General features: G+C 40.6%; 1 protein-coding gene across 2 annotated transcripts in view; it reads right to left on the reverse strand.

The window, feature by feature from the left end:
- Window positions 1-19,118, reverse strand: part of DEUP1 (deuterosome assembly protein 1) — a gene marked incomplete at both ends in the record, with an annotated part of 80,288 nt that extends 61,170 nt beyond the window's left edge. For both annotated transcript variants that reach the window (XM_080640190.1, XM_080640189.1), the window contains 3 exons: window positions 950-1,045; window positions 2,416-2,587; window positions 19,090-19,118. In XM_080640190.1, the coding sequence (XP_080496316.1) occupies window positions 950-1,045; window positions 2,416-2,587; window positions 19,090-19,118 (297 nt within the window). The remainder of the gene's footprint in view (window positions 1-949; window positions 1,046-2,415; window positions 2,588-19,089) is intronic.
- Between the last annotated feature and the right edge of the window lie 844 nt (window positions 19,119-19,962).

The following is a 19,962-nucleotide window of genomic DNA, read 5'->3' on the forward strand; positions in this document are numbered from 1 at the left end:
AGCCCAGAGGGAGATATGGGAATAAATAAGAAGGAAAGCAGTATCCCTCTCATCATGTGTGCAGAGCCCTATCATTTCTGAAACAGCCTCCCAGTAACAAAGTAATAAAACCCAGTTTGTTCTTTCAATGATCTATTTCATAATAGCAAATGTGCATATTTTAAACTGTCATAGAAAAAGGATTTCCCTATGAGGGAGTAATGACTCCAAAATACTAATTTTGTTTTTAGTGTTGTTGTTCACATAGCAATATATTATATAACTAGAGGCCTGGTGCACAAAATTTGTGCACTGGAGGGGGGGGGGCATCCCTCAGCCTGGCCTGCACCCTCTCCAATCTGGGACACCTTGGGATCGGGCCTAAACTGGCAGTCGGACATCCTTCTCGCAATCCGGGACCACAGGCTCCTAACCGCTCACCTGCCTGCCTGCCCGATCACCCCAACCACTCTGCCTGCCTGCTTGATCGCCCCTAATCACCTCTGCCTGCCAGTCTGATCGCCCCTACCTGCCCTCCCCTGCCGGCCTGATCATCCCTAACTGCCCTCCATTGCTGGCCTGATCGCCCCTAACCGCCTCTGCCTCAGCCCATGCCACTGTGGCTTTGTCTGGAAGGAGGACCGGATGACTGGAAGATGTCTGGTCTATCTGGTCTAATTAGCATATTACCCTTTATTAGTATAGATTAATCAACAAGCCACTTGATAAACAGAAAGCTATTAGTCTAGCAGTGTGCTAATAGTTAACGAGATACAGAGCTGACAATCTAGTAAAAGACAAAATCAATGCCTCTGCAGCAATGAAAGACAGGGCCCAACATATAACCTTCAGTTAAAATATAAGAACTTTTGCTTGTACTTAAAACAATCCATTTTAATAAAATCAACACAATTTTATAGGCCAGAACATATATCAAAATGTGTGATAGTAAATGAACGAGTCTCCTTACTTGAGCTTTTAGGGTTTGCAGTTGTCCTTCATAATTCTGTGTCATTGCTAAGTTACATTTTTCCAGACTGTCCAACTTCTGTCTAAGTAATCCCACCTGCATTAAGAATAAAATTTAATTTTGATTTTACTAAATTTTGCCTAACAAAGTTAAAAAATGTGCAAAAGAGAGGTACAATTCAAATAAAACTGCTGTGCCAAACCAAGGATAAATATTTGTACTAAAGTGCTTAAAATAGCCATTAATAATTAAATTCACAAAAAACAAACATTGCTGGCGCTATTCCACTGAGCACATATCGGGACAGCACACATCGGGACAGTACGGTCTGGATGTTTGAAGATCCTCATCACCTCCCATTTCATAGGAAGGTGTGGAATTTACTTTGCACTATCTTCTTGGCAGGCTTACGTTATCGGTACGCGGGCAGAAGCTCTACTGACACTCTCAGCTCTTCCTTTAAGCCCCACTGCCTTCCATTAGAGCTCTGCTTTGGCAGGACGATGGAATAATTGTTACATTTTTATAAGAACTAACATATGAAAAAAAGTGTCTAATAGGATTTGGCTTACAGAATTTGTCTGCTTGAAAGCAGGGGGTCGGGGGCCATCTGTTTATACATCTGTGTCAGTACAGGTGTGGCAGTGAGAGAATAGGCCTTGCACATGTACTGTGAGGGGAAACCAGAGCCAGTAACTCAGTTAACTACACCAAACAATGACATCGTTAGCTATGCCAGAAACCAGATTCAGAGAGAGGCCTAAAAGGTAGAAAAGTGGCTGCGGAACACATTGACCATCTATGATTAGTAACATTTCTCTTCTGCCTCGCCCAAAAGAAAGATTCACAGACATGAAGGTCCACCTTAGGTAAAGCATGTGGTTTCCTGAACTCCTCTGCAGGCCTAAGAGCATCACACATTCTGCTACAACCTAAGCAGCCTCCCAGGGGCTGAGGGCACACCTCTTGAGTGGGTGCCAGGCACACACACACCCCTCTCCCCACACCACACACAGGCGTGCACACACACACACATCCTTCACCAAACTCTTGACATTTCACTTCTTTTAGGACATACTAGTATTTTTCTAGTGGATTAGAAAGTGCAAATGCTCTTGAACTCTGCCTTGTCCAAGGACCCAGCTTTGACAACTATGTTTCTACAGCAGCAAAAGCACTGACATGTTACCTTGCCAGCAATATTCATTGCACCCATGTACTGAATGTTTACTTCTCTAGATGGCATTGATACTATATTTCTGTCTGCATCAGCACATTTTTATGGGTTTAGACTCTGTCACTTATTTTGATAGAATACATTTAGCACATTATGACAGAATTTTGAGCAATAATTGCTATTGCTGATGCCGCATAAAAACTATGTGTAATGAAAAACAGTCTGATAGACTAAATACTATTTATAATAGTCCGAGGAATTAACGTTTATTAATACAAACATTCAGTACCTCTTGACCCTTCTGATCCAAACAAGTCTGTGCATTTGCCAACTCTTGATCCCGAAGATCTAACCTTGTCTCCAAAGCCCGCATCTTCCTTTCCCAGTCCAATTTCTTGTTGCTGACCATGATGTCAATTTGTTCCATTAATTCCTGAAGCTCAGCCTCACAAGGAGAAGCTCTGCCAATTAGAGAAAAGTAAAATAAAATTTTATAAAGCTAAATGTGAGGACAAGAAAAAATTATTACCTGGCTCTAAATAAATCATTATTTCCTCAAATTGTTAAATTATGTAAATAGGAAGAGGTTTGAAAGCTAGAGGTTTTTTTGTTTTGCTTTGTTTTGTTAATCCTTACCTGAGGATATTTTTCCATTGACTTTTTTAGAGAGAATGAAAGGGAGAGAAGGGAGGGGAGGGAGAGAGAGAAAGAAACATTGATATGGATGTGAGAGAGACACATCAACTGGTTGCCAGGGATCGAACCTAGAACCCAGGTACATGCCCTTGACTGGGAATCTAACATGCATTGTGTGGATCATGTCAGAAATAAATTTGCAATAAAAGTCAGCTAAATAAATAAATAAATAGCATTTTTAGAGCATACAAATTCTAAGGAAAATTCTCATTATGAAAAGTGGTTCCAGGTTCTTGCATGTGAAAATCCATGTACCTGTGTATATCATAACTTGAGGTTTGACAGCCGGCAGACTGGGACTTCATTTGTGCCTGTCAGGGGCAGAAGAACAAGCCCAGTCAAGGCAGGGCCAAGTTCAAGGGTACTGCCTGGTTACAGGGCCGCTGCTCCAGGAGGGGAACTTGGTGTGATCTGGTTAATGTCAGTTTGGAAGAAATCTGATCAGGCAGGTGTGGGCAAAGGAATGGAAGTCTTTAGACAATGGGGATATTATTAGTCAGAGGTGGAGTATCTCGGGTCTCTGAGGGTCTGCAGTGTTTGAAACAAAACCCTTGGTAATAACTACAATTATGGAGACTGAGAGTGGGTGAGAAGAGAGATTGCTGGGTGTTTCCAGGCAGGGTTCTCCTTCAGAGAAGCTGAAGCATAGCCCAGCCATCCAGCACACACATGTCCGTGTTAGAAAAGCAAGTTATTTCGCATCCATTCAATGCTGGTGATGGGCTTCTGATATATTTGTGTAGCTAGGGAAAGTCAGGCGGGAGAGGCAGGTGCAAAATGACATTTCCTCCATTTGATTTCACCAAATCAGAATTGTAGGGTAATTAAGGATCATTTAGCATTTTGAAAATACTGAGGCCCAGTGAGGTCAAAATCACACATAAATTAGTGGCAGAGCCAGAGCTGGATTGTAGGCAGCTGCTTCCCATCTTCAGACCCTTCCTGCATCCCACACAGGAAAAGACGTGCTGTTTTTAATAAGAACTTGCTTGAAATATATAATGCAAATTAGCTCCATTGCAATAGGGTTAGAGCAGGTATTAGAACCCAAAGAACTCAGAATTTCTGGAGTTGCTTTCTAAAATACCCAGAGTCAACCCGGACAAGGGATGTCCTGCAGTGGTTCTCAACCTTTCTAATGCCGCGACCCTTTAATACAGTTCCTCATGTTGTGGTGACCCCCAACCATAAAATTATTTTCGTTGCTACTTCATAACTGTAATTTTGCTACTGTTATGAATCGTAATGTAAATATCTGTGTTTCCCGATGGTCTTAGGCTCTACAGCAGCGGTTCTCGACCCACAGGTTGAGAACCGCTAGCAGGGTCGCCTAAGACCATCAGAAAACACAGGCTTCATTTGTTCTCATTTGGGTGGTCTTTGTTTATTCCCTTCAATTGCCTATAGAGATTTTTCCTCTACCACTCACTACCTAGCATACTGCCTGGAAAATACTAGATGCTTAATATACATGAGTTAAACGAGTGAAAGAATGAATAACTACGGTAGGACTTTCAGACCCTTCATAACTCCCAGTGGCTCTCCTCTGAACATGTTCCCGTTTGTCAATTTCCTCCTTGAAATATGCCACTCAGAACTTTATGTATGATCTAAGCATGATCTAATCAGCTTGGAGACGGACTCTCACATCATTTGTTTTAGGTGCTATATACTTTTATTCAAGAAGATAAAGATCAGTTTGAAGTGGGGAGGGGAGAAGGGGAAAGCATACTTTTCAAGGCGCTTTTATCCTTGTCTGAACACCTCATTTCTTTCCCATACATGCTATGAGTAAAGCCGCCTCGTCACTATCTTGTGCTTGTTTAGTTATGGGGGGTGCACCAAGGGCAGGGCTTTATATTTTCCTTATTAAAATTTAGCTTGATAGTTTCAGCCTCTCCGTGTGGCTCGTCATGACTGGTTCTTTAATGAAGCAAATATTCATTAAGTGGCTGCGGTCCACTGTGTGAGGAACTGGGAAAAGAGAGACACAAGATCAACTGCCTGTGAGTAGACACATACAAGGCAGGCAGGAACAATGAGAGATGGATGAATAGAAAGGGAACAGAAGGCAGGTACTGAATGCAGACTTGGTTGGTGGGCTATCACAGCAGCTTTCCTAAATGAGGTAACTTCTGAGCTTACATTTTGAGATCCTGTTTCTGTCAGATTATATCCACTGTATCTCCCAGTTTGTGTCAGCTGCACATTTGATAAACATTACTTGTTTTATATATACACTAGAGGCCCAGTGCATGAAAATTCATGCACTTGTGGGGGGAGTTCCTCAGCCCGGCCTGTGCCCTCTTGCAGTCTGGGACTCCTCGGGGGATTTCTACCCTGGGGAGCGGGCCTAAGCTGGCAGTCAGACATCCCTCTGGCAGCCTGGGTTGTGGCTGCGCTCGCAGCCGTCAGCCCGGCTTGTGGCTGAGCAGAGCTCCCCCTGTGAGAGCGCACTGACCACCAGGGGGCAGCTCCTGCATTGAAGGTCTGCCCCCTGGTGGTCAGTTTGTGTCATAGTGACTAGTTGTTCCCAGTCGTTCCTCCATTAGGGTCAATTTGCATATTATCCTTTTATTATATAGGATGTGTTTTTCATACAAGTGGTTGTACTAGTACAATGTCATGAAGGAAGAGATGGAGGACAGAGCATATGGCATTCCACTACCATGCCCTTTAAGTGACAGTGATCCACTGATTATGCCTTTCCTTATAATCAGATGCAAATCCACCCAATTAACCTTACAATTCTGCCTCCCCCCATAAAAATGTCATGAAAAGCTTGCAACATATGATACCAGAGCCCCAATACAGCTCTGTCTGTGGGTTCCCTGGTGCACAGCATATGAGCCCTGTGAACCAAGGTGGGTCTACTGTGCTGTGGGCAGGTGTTTGCGTGCTGCGTCCTGGCGGCCACTGCTTCCTCTCTGGGGGCTCATAAACCACTGATAATCTATTCCAGAGTTTTAACTAAGATTCCTTTTTACATCAAACTCATTTTGGGGTCAAATTTAATATCTCATTTAAACATTCAATTGTCCCATCTACTTGTATAACTGCCTCTCCTGAGTTTTTAGAGATAATTAATAGCAGCAGCTGTCTCAGTAGCATCAGTATTTGCTCCTAAATCTAGTGAAATCCTATATAATAAAAGAGTAATATGCAAATTAACCATCACTCCGCTACACCCACAAGCCACGCCCACCAGCCTATCAGGAGCGAATATGCAAATAAACCCAACCGAGTTGGCTACGGCCACAGAGAGCAGGAGGGAGGCTTGGGTTTCCCTGGCAATGGAGGAAGCCAAGCTTTCCACCTGCCCTTGCTGGCCTAGGCCTCCACTCAAGGCTACAAAGTTTCAAGGATAGAAGATACATAAATCCAAACAGAAATAGCAGCAGCCACGGAGCTGGAAAGAACAGGAGGCTAGGGTTGCCCCTGGTGATGGAGGAAGCCAAGCTTTCTGCACACCCTGGCCAGCTCAGGCCTCGCTTAAGGCTACAAAGTTTCAATGATAGAAGATACATAAATCCCAATAGAAATGGCTGCCGCCACAGAGCAAGCAGAAGGCTTGGCTCTGCTCCAGGCTACAAAGTTTCAATTGTAGAAGATAAATAAACCCCAGATACCAGGGCCTCCGCTTGGGTCGCCAGGGGGCGTGGCGGCCTACAAACCACCACAGGCCCCTCGCCCAGGCCGCCTCACGCCCCAAGGGAACTCCCACCCTGATCCAGGACACCCTTCAGGGCAAACCAGCTGGCCCCCACCCATGCACCAGGCCTCTACCTATCTAATAAAAGAGTAATATGCAGATTGACCATCACTCCAACACACAAGATGGCTGTCCCCATGTGGTCAAAGATCCTTCCCCCATGTGGACACAAGATGGCCACCACAAGATGGCCAGCAGGGGAGGGCAGTTGGGAGGGACCAGGCCTGCAAGGGAGGGCAGTTGGGGGCAATCAAGCCTGCAGGGAGAGCAGTTAGGGGTGACCAAGCCAGCAGAGGAGGGAAGTTGGGGGCAACCAGGCCTGCAGGGAAAGGCAGTTGGGAGGGACCCAGGCCTGCAGGGGAGAGCAGTTGGGGGGGACTGGGCCTGCAGGGGAGGGCAGTTAGGGATGACCAGGCCTGCAGGGGAGGGCGGTTGGGGGGGGACCCAGGCCTGTAGGGGAGAGCAGTTGGGGGTGACCAGGCCTGCAGGGGAGGGCAGTTAGGGGCAAACAGGCTGGCAGGGGAGCAGTTAGGCATCAATCAGGCTGGCAGGGGAGTGGTTAGGGGGTGATCAGGCTGGCAGGCAGAAGCGGTTAGGGGCAATCAGGAAGGCAGTCAGGTGAGCATTTGGAGCCAGCAGTCCTGGATTGTGAGAGGGATGTCCAACTGCCCGTTTAGGCCCCATCCCACCGTGATCGGGCCTAAATGTACAGTCGGACATCCCTTGAGGGGTCTCAGATTGGAGAGGATGCAGGCTGGGCTGAGGGACAACCCCCTCCCCCGTGCACGAATTTCGTGCACCGGGCCTCTAGTATCAAATAAAATACAAAGGGCTTAGTTTAGCCCCCTTCTCAGATCTGGGCACTAACATTATTTCTATTTTCATTTGTTCCTTTAGTCAAATGCTAACACTATGCTAATTATTTTCCTGCACTTTCTCTCATGGATCCTCACAACATTCCATCAAATACCTTATTATTCCAACTTTAGAAAAGTTGATTGAGGAGCTAAAAAATAAAAGACACCCTCTGAATCTCTCAGCTCTGGAGACTGGGTGGATTGTGTCTAATACATTATACTGAGACACACACACCATGGCTCTTACTATTTTGGGGGTTTGTGTCTAACACACTACACTAAGACAGACACACCACGGCCCTCACTATTTATTGGGTTTATCCTCGGGAGCAATTATCAAGAGAAGGATTCCGGGATCAGGCCAGAGGTCTAAATGCCTTAAACCAGAGGGGAAGGGGCACACTGAGGCTTGTTAGCATGATAACTAGTCTGGTGAGCCTAGAGTTGAAATATCACGATATCAAATTTGGAGACAAAGAGAGGGCAAAACAGAAAGCTGATGATATAAATGGAGATAGTAGTGGCGAGTATGTGGGAAGGGGCAGGGGAATGGAATACGGAGAGAGTCATGCCTAGTGAAAAGGCCGGGGTAAGATGCATGGGCCTATGTGTCACGCCAGAGTCCTGTAACATAATGGGCTTACATGCAGGTTCCTGTAAGGCAAGCCTTCGTCAGACAGGTAGCGCTGGTGACCAGATAACCTGCTACAGAAACCAGGACAATTTTGAAATTGTAAAGGGCGCTTATAATAATTATGCCAGGAAAACAGGTGTAAACAGTGATTGTTCTGGGAAAAGTGGGATGTAGGTCAGCCTACCCATCACCAATCTGGAAAGTAGAAGTGGATAAAAGGTCTGTAAAAAATTTAAAAAGTGAGTTCAGTTGGGGGCATGAGAGATGTCTGAGTAGAAATGGATCTTCAGCTCGGGAAAGAGAAGAGGAGGATTAAAGGACAAATGTGGAAGTGAGCATAGAGGAAGGGGAGGGAGAGAGGAAGGAAAGCAGAGAGAAAAGAGCAAGAGGAGACCATTTCATGGGACAAGGAAGAGTCTAAGAAAATGAGTTTCCAAAAGGCTGATGAGCAATCATATTAGGGCTTAACTTTTTCAAAACAGTTTAATGAAATTCATTCTAAAATGTTTGCGTGTATATCTGTCTTAGTTATATTATTCTCCGTTTGGCTATAAGTATAGTTTAACTTTTCTGCGGTGGCTCACACACCTTGTGTTGCACATCAAATACTGTATCACACCCGAAACATGAACAGAGCCCCGTGGGACAGACTCCAGGAGGAGCCCAGAACCACTTCCGCAGACACGTCTGTGACCTCAACCTGCCCTTAGTCACTTGCCTCCTGAAACAGTACAGTGAAAGTTATTACTTTTTGACTTTTAGGTCATAGTTTCATGGTTACCCTTGTTCAAAATTAATTACAGAATTATAGCTAAAGTGGCTTTTCTTCAAACATTTTTCTTGTTGTCCAAAAAAGGTTATTTACTTCATGTTAGTGTTTGCTCACTTACTAATAGCAACATTACAACTCCTATTTTTATTGCATATTTGAGATGGTGGCTCATAGCCCATTCTTCTCTCTCATTTGCAATAACCTTAATTTGGGGTGTGGAGGAGATAAAAATCCCACTACCCCACAAAGCAAGCTTAAATGTACTTATAAAGGCTTCATTCTAAAGCCTTCATCATAATCATCAAAGGAAGACTTTTATAGAAATAAAATGCAATGTGATAGCTTCCAAGCCTCTATCAATATTTTATTATAATTCTAGACACATACAAATTTAAAATTTCCTTTTTTATTTTCTGAAAAGAATGGAAGACCTGTTAAAATATCTGCATTACAGGTAAACATTTCCTATAATAATGATCACATTCTAAGTAACATCTTGGTTCACCGATTGAATGAGGTGAGAAGACAGTGAAATATTAGCAGGCACTAACCTTCTTTCTTCAGGGTTATTTTTATAATTATCTAGAAGTATAAATAACTTCACTATCCTTGTAAACATATATCTGAAATATTTCACATTACTACATAAAAAGATATGATGCAATTAATAACAAATAAACGTTTATCTACACGTGCATTAGGTTGGATTCTATAAACCAATTGCTAGGACAACTAAAATTCCCTCTTTCCAAAAGGTCTATATGGTGAGAGACTGCAGTGTTAGTGCGTGTGAGGATAGACATTTTCTACTTAAAACTAGAGCCAGTTATTTCACTGGATCCTTACAGGAAAAAATTAGGCAAACGGTGATAAAATGTTATTTACTTCATGTTAGTGTTTGCTCACTTACTAATAGCAGCATTACAACTCCTCTTTTTATTTCATATTTGAGATGGTGGCTCATATGCTAGAAAACTAAGAAATATAATGTTTCCCAGATATTGGAAATTTCTAATGAGCCTTCTGATGCCAACTTGTTCTGATAACTTCCAAACCTGTACCTTATTCTTATCTCCTATGTGGCTAGTTGCCTACCCAACATTCATCCTTCCTTCTGTACTAATGGAGCTCAGATGGTATTCAGAGTGGAATTGTGTCCAGTTAAAACACAACTACATTTCTCAGTCTCCTCTGGGCTAGGCCTGGCCCTGGAACAAAATCTGGCCTGTGAAATATAGTGGAAGTTGCTGTGAAGCTATTTAAAAGAGGGACACAGCGGTTGCTGTTAGTGTCCTACACATTCCTCACACTCATCACTTCAAGGCACTCAACCTGATGTCTAGTGGACAGCTTAATCAGCCTCTCAAAGGAATCTTTCCCTTCCATTCCTTCCCTCCCCCTCCCCCTCCCTCCTCCCTTTCTTCCTTTTCCCTCTCTCTCCTTCCTCACTTCCCAATATCCCCACTCCCTTCCTTCCTAGTTTCCTTTCTCCCTTTCAAAATCACTCATTGATTTTCTATAATAACTCAGCACTGTGCTAACATTTCAAGATCTACCTTCAAAGTTGGATTTTACCTCAGGTCCACTTCACCTTTTTTCTTCAGAGGCACAAGATATTAGAACTTGTAGAATTTGATTACTCTGAAGAGGAATATGTGTGGGTGGGTGGGGATAAAATATGATGGGAGAAGGAAAATGAGGTATAGTCTGGGACATTCAGAAGGCAAGAGAATCAATCAAATTAAAAAGAATTTTCAGTGTGCAAAAATAATACATTACTACAATTTACTAAATTACCAATATATTGACTTACATTAGAATTATTTTACAAACTATAATTAAAACTGTACTTAACTCATAAAAACATATAACCTGTTATCAACTAGTATACTTTAGAGTTGGAAAGGACACTTTTAAGGTTAAGAAAGACACACATAGAAGATTAGTGCTTTAAAGTATTTTTCTGAATTCAGATGTAAGAAGTTATGCTTTAATATTCATCTGCTTTGGTTCTTTGAAAATATGACTTTCACAGCAGATAAAAAATTTGGCAGATCATGTAACAGTACCTAGATTTTTAGGAAAGATTTGACAAGATTCAATGAATGAGATCAATGGCTAAGATGTAAGTCACAGAATAAAAAGTAAATGATTCAGTAGAGGAAAATGAGACTTTCGGTTGACAATGGATGAATACACATTTTATTCCCTTCCAAAATCCTACTAAAATAAAGCAAGGGGGTATTTTCAACCTGTACAGTTACACCTACAAGGACAAAAATAAAAGGAGCTGAGAGTAGAGGAAGCCCAGAAACAACCCAAGTAGGTGTTTCTGGAAGTACGGGATAAATGCTGGCAGTCCGACTTATATCATCCAATCAGGAGAATTTAGAAGAGTGTTTTCTGGCTCTGATCAGCCTGAGACTAATCACTGAAAGAGACTAGACTGATGACCATACAATAAAGACCCCTGTCAAAGCTCCCTGCCATGTATATGGAGCTGCCTGTCAGCTTTCAATTCTACCACCCCTACAAAGGAACAAGCAGTCAGGGACCACAGCCATTTGAAGAAAACCATTCACACAACTAGGTCAAATACAAACATAAAGACGTTATTTGAAGTAAATTATGCAGAAAAAAGAAAACTTCAAAACATTTGTAATTAAGGTACTAGAGTTATCAATACCAGGAAAAACAAAATGTACAGGAGATGAGAAATAATCACAGTATACTATATGGCTCAGAGGTAAAGATCATGTTAAAGTCATTATGAGACAAACAGAATATTGACCCAACCAAGATCATAATGTATTGGAAGAATGGAAGAATCAGAATTGTGGCTGTGTGTGTGTGTGTGTGTGTGTGTGTGTGTGTGTGTGTGTTGAAAAATAACCATTGTGGATGTCAATAGATGATGTCTAAAATCAAGAAGTAGCAATATAAGCATGTTATTTAAAGAGATGGAGGTAAATACCAAAAGAATTAGCCAAAAGGAAGTGCCTCTGGGGAGGGAACAGGAGATAGCTGTTTTTTGGTAACTGATAAAAAACAAAATGACTTTTTAAACTTTGTATATGTATAACTAAGTAAAGAAAGATCTGGATAAATGGTCTTTTTCAATTCATATGTGCATCCACATATATAAGAAAATTGACTTTAAACATTTTTAATTTTAATGAATTATTTATTTTCAAATTTATCTTTATTGTTGAAAGTATTACAGATGTCCCCTTCCTCTCATACCCCCCTGCATTGATCACCTCCACCCCTACCCTACCCCCAGGCCTTCACCGCATTATTGTCTATAACAACACTCCAGAATTTGTACATTTGGGGATTCTACTAGTATGTATGTGTTTCATTGACTTTAGCATTGCTTAATGCATTTGTGGAATTGCCATTTAGGAATAACTGTCAAATATAAGTGCATTAAATATAAGCTTTAGTAATCTTAAATATATTAGACTGTATTACACCTTGGCTGGTGGCTCTGTCTGAACCCTTAGGCAGCTGCAGATGCACTGTGGTTGGTGGGCAGATTTCTCTGGAAAACCTACTTGAATTCTCTTGTAGAGTAGCAGAGGCTAGGAGAAAAGTGGGGCTGAGGAGCAGTTGTTAGAGGTTGAGGAGAGGCACAAATTGAAAGGTGTGAAGAAATACACTGAAGCCATACCCACAGAATAACTGTAACAACATTGCTAAAAGGATCAAGAGATAATTTCAAACAATCTTATTCATATTTTAACGAGTCAAGGGTATATTGCATTGATTTAAAATAAAGCAATTTTGAGTGCAAAGGAACAACAAAATAAACATACAAAAAAAGAAATACTTGGAAATATAAACATGGTTGTCAACACTAAAGATCTCAGTCAGTGGTGGCAGAAAAGAACCCAGAATGAAATCATTGCTGAAATGAAAATGAGAAAACTCAAGAAATTCCTCTGTGACATAGAGAAAAAAGACAATGATGGAAATTAAGAGAGAAAGAAAAAGATATAGACATTCTGGGAGATAAGAATGAAACAAGACAGTGGAGAGTAATATCAAATAAATAGAAGAAATTTGAGTCTGAGCTGAAGAAATTTGAATCTTTAGAGTAAAAGTGTTTATCATGTGCTATGAAGGATTATTAAGAAAGGATGCATACCTAGAAAGTTTTCCTGACAAATTTTAAAATTCTAGGATAAACAGAAATCCAAAAACCTCTAGACATTAAAAAGAAAGAAGGAAAGAAAAGAAACAAAGGAAGGAAAGAGAGAGTGGGCTGCACTGGCTTTTCCACCTGCAACACTCAATTCTGCAAGACAATGGGAGTCATGTTAGAGTTTGTTTTAAAAGTAAAAATAAGACATTTGGACATGTAAAAAAGTTAAAAAGTATATCACCCGCATTCATTTTTATGAAAAGATTACCTAAGGATATACTTCAGTCAAATTAAAAGTAAATTCAAAAATTTTTTAAAATTAAGAACAGGGAAGGTTTTGTATATAAATAATAGTAATAACAATGCAATTAAACTTATAGCTGTTAAAAAGGATTCTTAAAATAAGAAAGGAATAAAATAACAATTAACATTATCCTATGTATAATTATGTTTATAAAAATTAATAGCAACCAGGAACTAGAACTCCAGATTATTTCTTATAGGTGGGATAAGGGAATGAGGAAGCAAAGGCATTACTAAAGGTTAAGTCTTACTATGGTTGAGGCAATTTAAAGTTATAGTTAAAATTCAGTATGCCAAAAGAGAAATAAAAATTAAAATGTATGTAAAAAAGATAAATTAATAACTTATAAGATGTAGAACTTGTAAAGGAAAAGAAGGAAAAATAGACCAGACTAGCAAATGTTGTGAAGTTAAAAAGGCTCAAATGTTAACATTAATGATCATAAAATTCTCTTTTTTAATGACAACGATTCTCTAATTGAGTTATTTATATTTTAATCTAATCATAGTCTATTTATAAGAGACACAATATGATATAAAAAGGAATGAAAACAAGGGGATGAATGAGAGTTGTCAATATCAGTACCAGGCAAAGTAGAAGATAAACAAAATAACGTTAACTCATACTTGTGAGATATTTTATAAAAAAGCAAAATCATATAATATACCAGGAAGATATAATATCCATGGACCTCAGTACATTGAACAGAACATGAAAATATGTAAAACAAAAACTGCTTGAAATACAAGAATAATTGGATAAAACTATAATTATAGTAAAGATGTTTCTTAAAAAATTTTGACAGATCAAATAGACAAAAGTAAGGTAATAATGGATTTGAAAAACATTTAAATGTAATAATAATAATTAAAAGGTTTGATTATATATGTATGATCTTCTTTATTCTTTTTACTTAACCAATAGAGAATATACATTTGTTTTCAAATGCCCAAAGAACATTTATAGAGGTTGACCATCCAATAGATCACAAGAATAATCTTAATGAAACTGAAATACCACCTAGGTCAGTGGTTGGCAAACTCATTAGTCAACAGAGCCAAATATCAACAGTACAACGACTGAAATTTTTTGAGAGCCAAATTTTTTAAACTTAAACTTCTTCTAACGCCACTTCTTCAAAATAGACTCGCCCAGACCGTGGTATTTTGTGGAAGAGCCACACTCAAGGGGCCAAAGAGCCACATGTGGCTCGCGAGCCGCGGTTTGCCGACCACTGATCTAGGTCATAATCTATGATCATGGTGGTAGGTAGATTAGAAAGTAATAACAAAAAAATAATTATCTCCCCACTGGAAGTTATATTTCCTAAATATCTCTTAAGCCAAATAGTAATTCAAAATGGAAGTAATAGGCTATTTAGAAAATGACAGTGGGAACACTAATCCTATGGTGCATAGTAAAGCTGTGCGCAAGAGGAACTTGAGCTTTAATGTTTTTATTATTTAAAGAATTATGAAATCCAGAGTCATGAAAATAATTGAACTGTAATTTTCAACTCAAAATTCAGAGCAAGATAAATAAAATAGATCATAAAAGGACAAATTAATTAGTAGAAATTCATGAATAACAAAACAAAGCGATATCTAGATATGCTCTCTCTCTCTCTCCTCTGTTATAAGGAAGTATTTATTGAATGAGAAGGTGCCAACTAGGAAGATAGCAGGCTTAGTGGTGCCTCAAATCCATCTCAGGAAAGTAGAGTACAGGCTTCTTTTATGTCAAGGGAATGGGGAAATAGGAGTGGTAGCAGGAGTGGCAAGAGGTGATTGACTACAAAAGACACCTGGGTGCCAGCAAGGGTCCAAGGAAGATTGTACGTAGTCTGTTGACCCTAGTTGATGTGAGTTCGGTCGTGAGCTTCCTGCAATTCCCTGATAAACAATACATGCTTCCCTTTTAGCATGTATTGTTTTTGTAAAACTCAAGCCAAAAGCAGAATCCCTCTAATGATTAATATGTCTATATGCAAGACTAAGCAGAAGCTACTGAACAAAGGCTTGGAGTCGGAAAGGCCTACCATTTCACTCTGTTACAATGCCCCCTTTTTTCTTGTCCATTCCTTAATCTAGAGGAAAATAAGGCAACTGGGTCTAGGTTCAATTAAGAGAGAGGATTAGCTTTAAAATGGAGTCAGATTTGCCTGCCCATTGTGCCTGTCTTATCCAGCTCTTACAATCTCACACACCAACCTCTTCCACAATGGTCCCTGAGCCATAGAGAAGGCATTCTGCATATTTCAGACAAAAAATAAAGAGTAACTTTTGTTATTGTGTTCCCCAGGACCCAAACCATGATGAGCTGGCCACTGCTCAAACACTTCCTAACAAGTAATCTAAGGTGATCCTATTGTCTAAGGACCTCCATGTCAAGGATTCCAAGGTGAGTCCGATTTGTTCAGTGAAGTGCGTGCCCAAGTCACTAGAGATTGCGGAAGGAATATCCCAAGTGGGAAACACATTTTCTAACAGTTTCTTTCCCGTTGAGAGGGCATCAGTCTTGTGGCAACGGAAAGCTTCAATTTATCTGGAAAATATATGCACAAAAACAAGAACATACTGATAACCCAAACTAAGTGGCAGCTGAATGAATGGATTTCATCCACCTGTGCTACAGTCTGATACCCAGATTCAGTCATTTTTGTGTGTCACTAAGTTTGATGACACACATCTTATGTTAGGATATCTGATATTTCTAGCAATTTCACATATACATTGTGTCCCAAAAATGTATACACACTTTGAATAATTATTAATTACAATGGGTTAAATCTGAATAGAAAGAAGCATCAATTGAGCTATCAGCTGTGAAGTGGGTATATATATATTTTTTTGGACACACTGTATTTCTGGAACACTTATATACTTACTAGAGGCCCGGTACATGAAATTCGTGCATTGGGGGGGTCCCCTCAGCCCAGCCTGCACGCTCTCCAATCTGGGACCCCCAGGATCAGGCCTAAACTGGTAGTAGGACATCTCTCTCATAATCCGGGACCACTGCTCACCTGCCTGCCTGCCTGATCACCCCTAACTGTCCCCCTGCTGGCCTGGTCGCCCCTAACTGTCCCCCTGCTGGCCTGGTTGCCCCCAACTGCTCCCCCTGCTGGCCTGGTCGCCCCTCACTGCCCCCTCCTTGCCAGCCTGGTCGCCCCCAAATGCCCCCCCCCCGTGGGTCTGGTCACCTCACGCAGCCTGCTGCTCGGTCATTTGGTCACCCCTCACTAACCACCCTGCCAGCCTGGTTGCCCCACGCAGCCTGTTCGGTCATCTGTTCGGTTGCAATGGTCACTTAGGCTTTTATATATATGGGTACAACATAAAAATGCTCAATGTTATTTTTTATTTGGTAATGCTTGCCATGTATATTCAACACACAGAAATTAGCCTAATTAAACATTTCTGTTTTGTAAGGAAAGAAACCAAATCTTTTGAGGTGTTCTAGGACCCTTCTGGAATACCTCAGTTATTCCCAGGTCAAGACTCCATTTATAATTTAAATTTTGCAAAATTTTAAATTTTGAGACATTTTTCAAAAGCTATCAAAAAGTCTGGACATGGTTCTTTTAAAAAGGCCAATAAGATAGATCATTTATTTGTTGGATAATTAGTTACGTTCTGGGCATATACTCTAAAAACAAATAAAAAGGACAAACTCACTTAAGTATGACTGTTTTTGATTAGGAGTTTAGATGGATTATTGTGGCACAAATACAAACACCTATAATTGGGAGAAATCATGATATAAATTAAAATCCAGGCCTGGGATAACCCAGATGTCAGAGAATAACGATTCACCTGCATTATAAATGTTCTGTGTAAAAGCTACCACCTTAGGCCTTTGCACTTTCTATTCCTGTTGCCTGGAATTCTCTTTACCCAGAAATAATCTCTGCTCAAATGGCACCTTGTTTGACCACCCCATTCACACTCTCCTTTCCTCCTCAGCTTCTTTTCTTTTCTTTATGTCACTGTATGAAACATGTCTATATCTCCCACTGTCTCTCCCACTGACGTGCAAGCCCCTTGGAGCAGTGGTCTCTATTTTGTTCACTGCTGTCTTCCTGGTACTTCCACCAATGACTGGCTGATAGTAGACTCTAGATAAATATTTGCTAAACAAAGGTTGCTCCACAAAACATTGCTGTGTATGGAGGTGACGTGGTTTGACAAGTACCTAACAAATCCCTGATGAAGGATGTTTGTCTTCATGATCTAAATTTTTACATACTAGTATTTCTCAGTAGCATGTGAGACAGAGGCAAAGCCGACTTGGCTCTCCATGCTTTGGAGACCACGGTGGACAATGTCTGATCTCATGTCTGCTGTGATGAGTGAAGCAGTTCCTCATGGAAACTTCCAGTAATTCTCATTCACCTCTGGTTTGTAATTATGTTGTACCCAAATAAACTCTATGGTTCCCTACTAAACTCTAAGTTCTTTAAGGTCTGTTTCTTAATGATCTTTATATGGATCATAGTGCTTAATGTTGTGCCTGGCATACATTTCCTTAAGAATGAATGAAGAGGAATTGCAGTGAAGTGATATTTGGTACCCAGCCTTAGGTTCAGGACCGTCAATCTGCATCTTAGTTCTCTAAGCAGGAGTACCGTCATGATGGTGGGCCCAGAGAGAGATATCATGCAGTGAGAATGGCTGCTCTACCAGTCCTGGTCTGCTTATATCTGGACTTGTACATGAAACAGAAATGCACTTCAATCTTACTTAAACCACTGCATTTGGGGGTCTCTGTTATAAGAGCTTATACTTTAACATGCCCAATTTCTTAGTTGTAAAATGACAATGATACCTAGCGGGACAGTAGGAGTATTCAGTAGGACGTTCGCTAAAAAGTGATAACTAGAATTATCCAGACTTGTGCAGCTTTCCTTTAGCCTGATGTCAAAGTCATGGTCTGAGCAGAGAACCTGAAAGTGAGATACCTGAAGTGGTTTGGCTAGTGCAGTGGTCGGCAAACTGCGGCTCGCGAGCCACATGCGGCTCTTTGGCCCCTTGAGTTTTTAGCAAAGGCCAGCTTAGGAGTACCCTAATTAGGTTAATAACAATGTACCTACCTATATAGTTTAAGTTTAAAAAATTTGGCTCTCAAAAGAAATTTCAATCGTTGTAGTGTTGATATTTGGCTCTGTTGACTAATGAGTTTGCCGACCACTGGACTAGTGCAAAATCAGTCACTGTCAAGAAAGGCACACTAGTACCTCCCTCCCCATCATACCTCCTCCCCATTCAGCTCCGGGGTCAGCCAGTGGCCAGTTAGCTAATGAAACAATGGACAGAGAAACCTTGGTGGTGTTGGTGGCAGGGAAGGGGTGGGAATAATATTTGTGAAAAGGAATTTAATTTTTTATGATGGTGAATGTTATACCAATTCTATTGCTGATCTCTAGGAAACTTTTGGTAAAATATCCAATCATTGCTGTTTTGAGGCTATGCTTAAGTGCTGAGTTCAGCCTGAAGGACAAACGTGGAGGGTTGGACTATTGGTTCAGCAAGAAAGGGGCAAGCTGGCCAGGAACTGCTGCACTGTGGAAACCCAAGAGCACATGGGGCCCGTGTGCACAGCCAAAACACTAAAAAACTCACCCAAAGTTGGGAAACGGTGATTTCCACTGCAGATCCAGGTCTAAATTGGAGACTCAAACTATAGATCCTTAAAATCACTTGAATTTCTCCCGCATCCTGCTCACCAAAAATAACTGGCATATCCTTCTATTAATACTAAATTTCAAAATTCATGTAACACCAGGACATTTTTGGCATAGTCAAGTACTAATTTATTAAATAGACATTTCTCAGCACTTACCCAGCTGTATTATGGGCTTGGTTCTCCATGTCGAGAAACTGCCTCTGGTTTATATTTCTCAATGTTTAACCTGTAAGGGGGGAAAATGATCTAGATTCCTAAAATGATAATCATTATTAACATAGAAAACAAGAATTGCTTCTGGTAAACCATTTAGTATGAGTTTTTCTGAAGGTAGTGCTCTAGGTTCTACAAAATGTAGAAACTTGCATGTGTGTGTGTGTCTCCCCATGCATTTGTGACATTGGCTTAGTGATGAGTAGATAAATGGGATACTCAATCAAAGTAGCATTCGCTACAGAACAGCTTGGTGCCAGGTCCATGAGATGAGTAAAATAGAATTCCTATTTTATTCCAGCTAAATGCTCTCAAACTTCCCTTTCTTGTGGATCCTCTAAAAGTTTGCCATTAGTTTTTATTTTTAACAAATAAAAAATTTATGAGCAAATTTTTTATTTGGCCCTTTCTGGGTTTTGTCAGAGATTTAAAATAAAAAGACTAAGAATTCCCTAAAATTAGGAATCTCACAATTCCTCAAAGACTCTGTAGGCACCTGCTCACCCTTGGGTGTTAGTATTCGCCCAACGTTAAAAAAAAAAAAAAAAAAAAAAAAAAGCTTTTTCCAGCAACAACGTTTTCATGAGGATAAATGGACAAAGTATTGAAAAGGACTCCAACTCCTCTGAATTACGGAATAAAAGTCAATTAAATAGCATTCAAGGTGGTAGAAAGAGGAGGAAGATTCCTGGGCTCCTGTCACTGTCAAATCAAAGGATTTAAGAGGAACCCTGGATTGTGTGTGGAGAGGAGGGGTTGAGGAGCAGGGTGGGGAACGCCAGGTGAATAAATTCATTTTGTAGGTCTCAAATCCTT

The sequence above is a fragment of the Plecotus auritus genome (assembly GCF_963455305.1).
Source record: "Plecotus auritus genome assembly, chromosome: 9".
NCBI lineage: Eukaryota > Metazoa > Chordata > Mammalia > Chiroptera > Vespertilionidae > Plecotus > Plecotus auritus.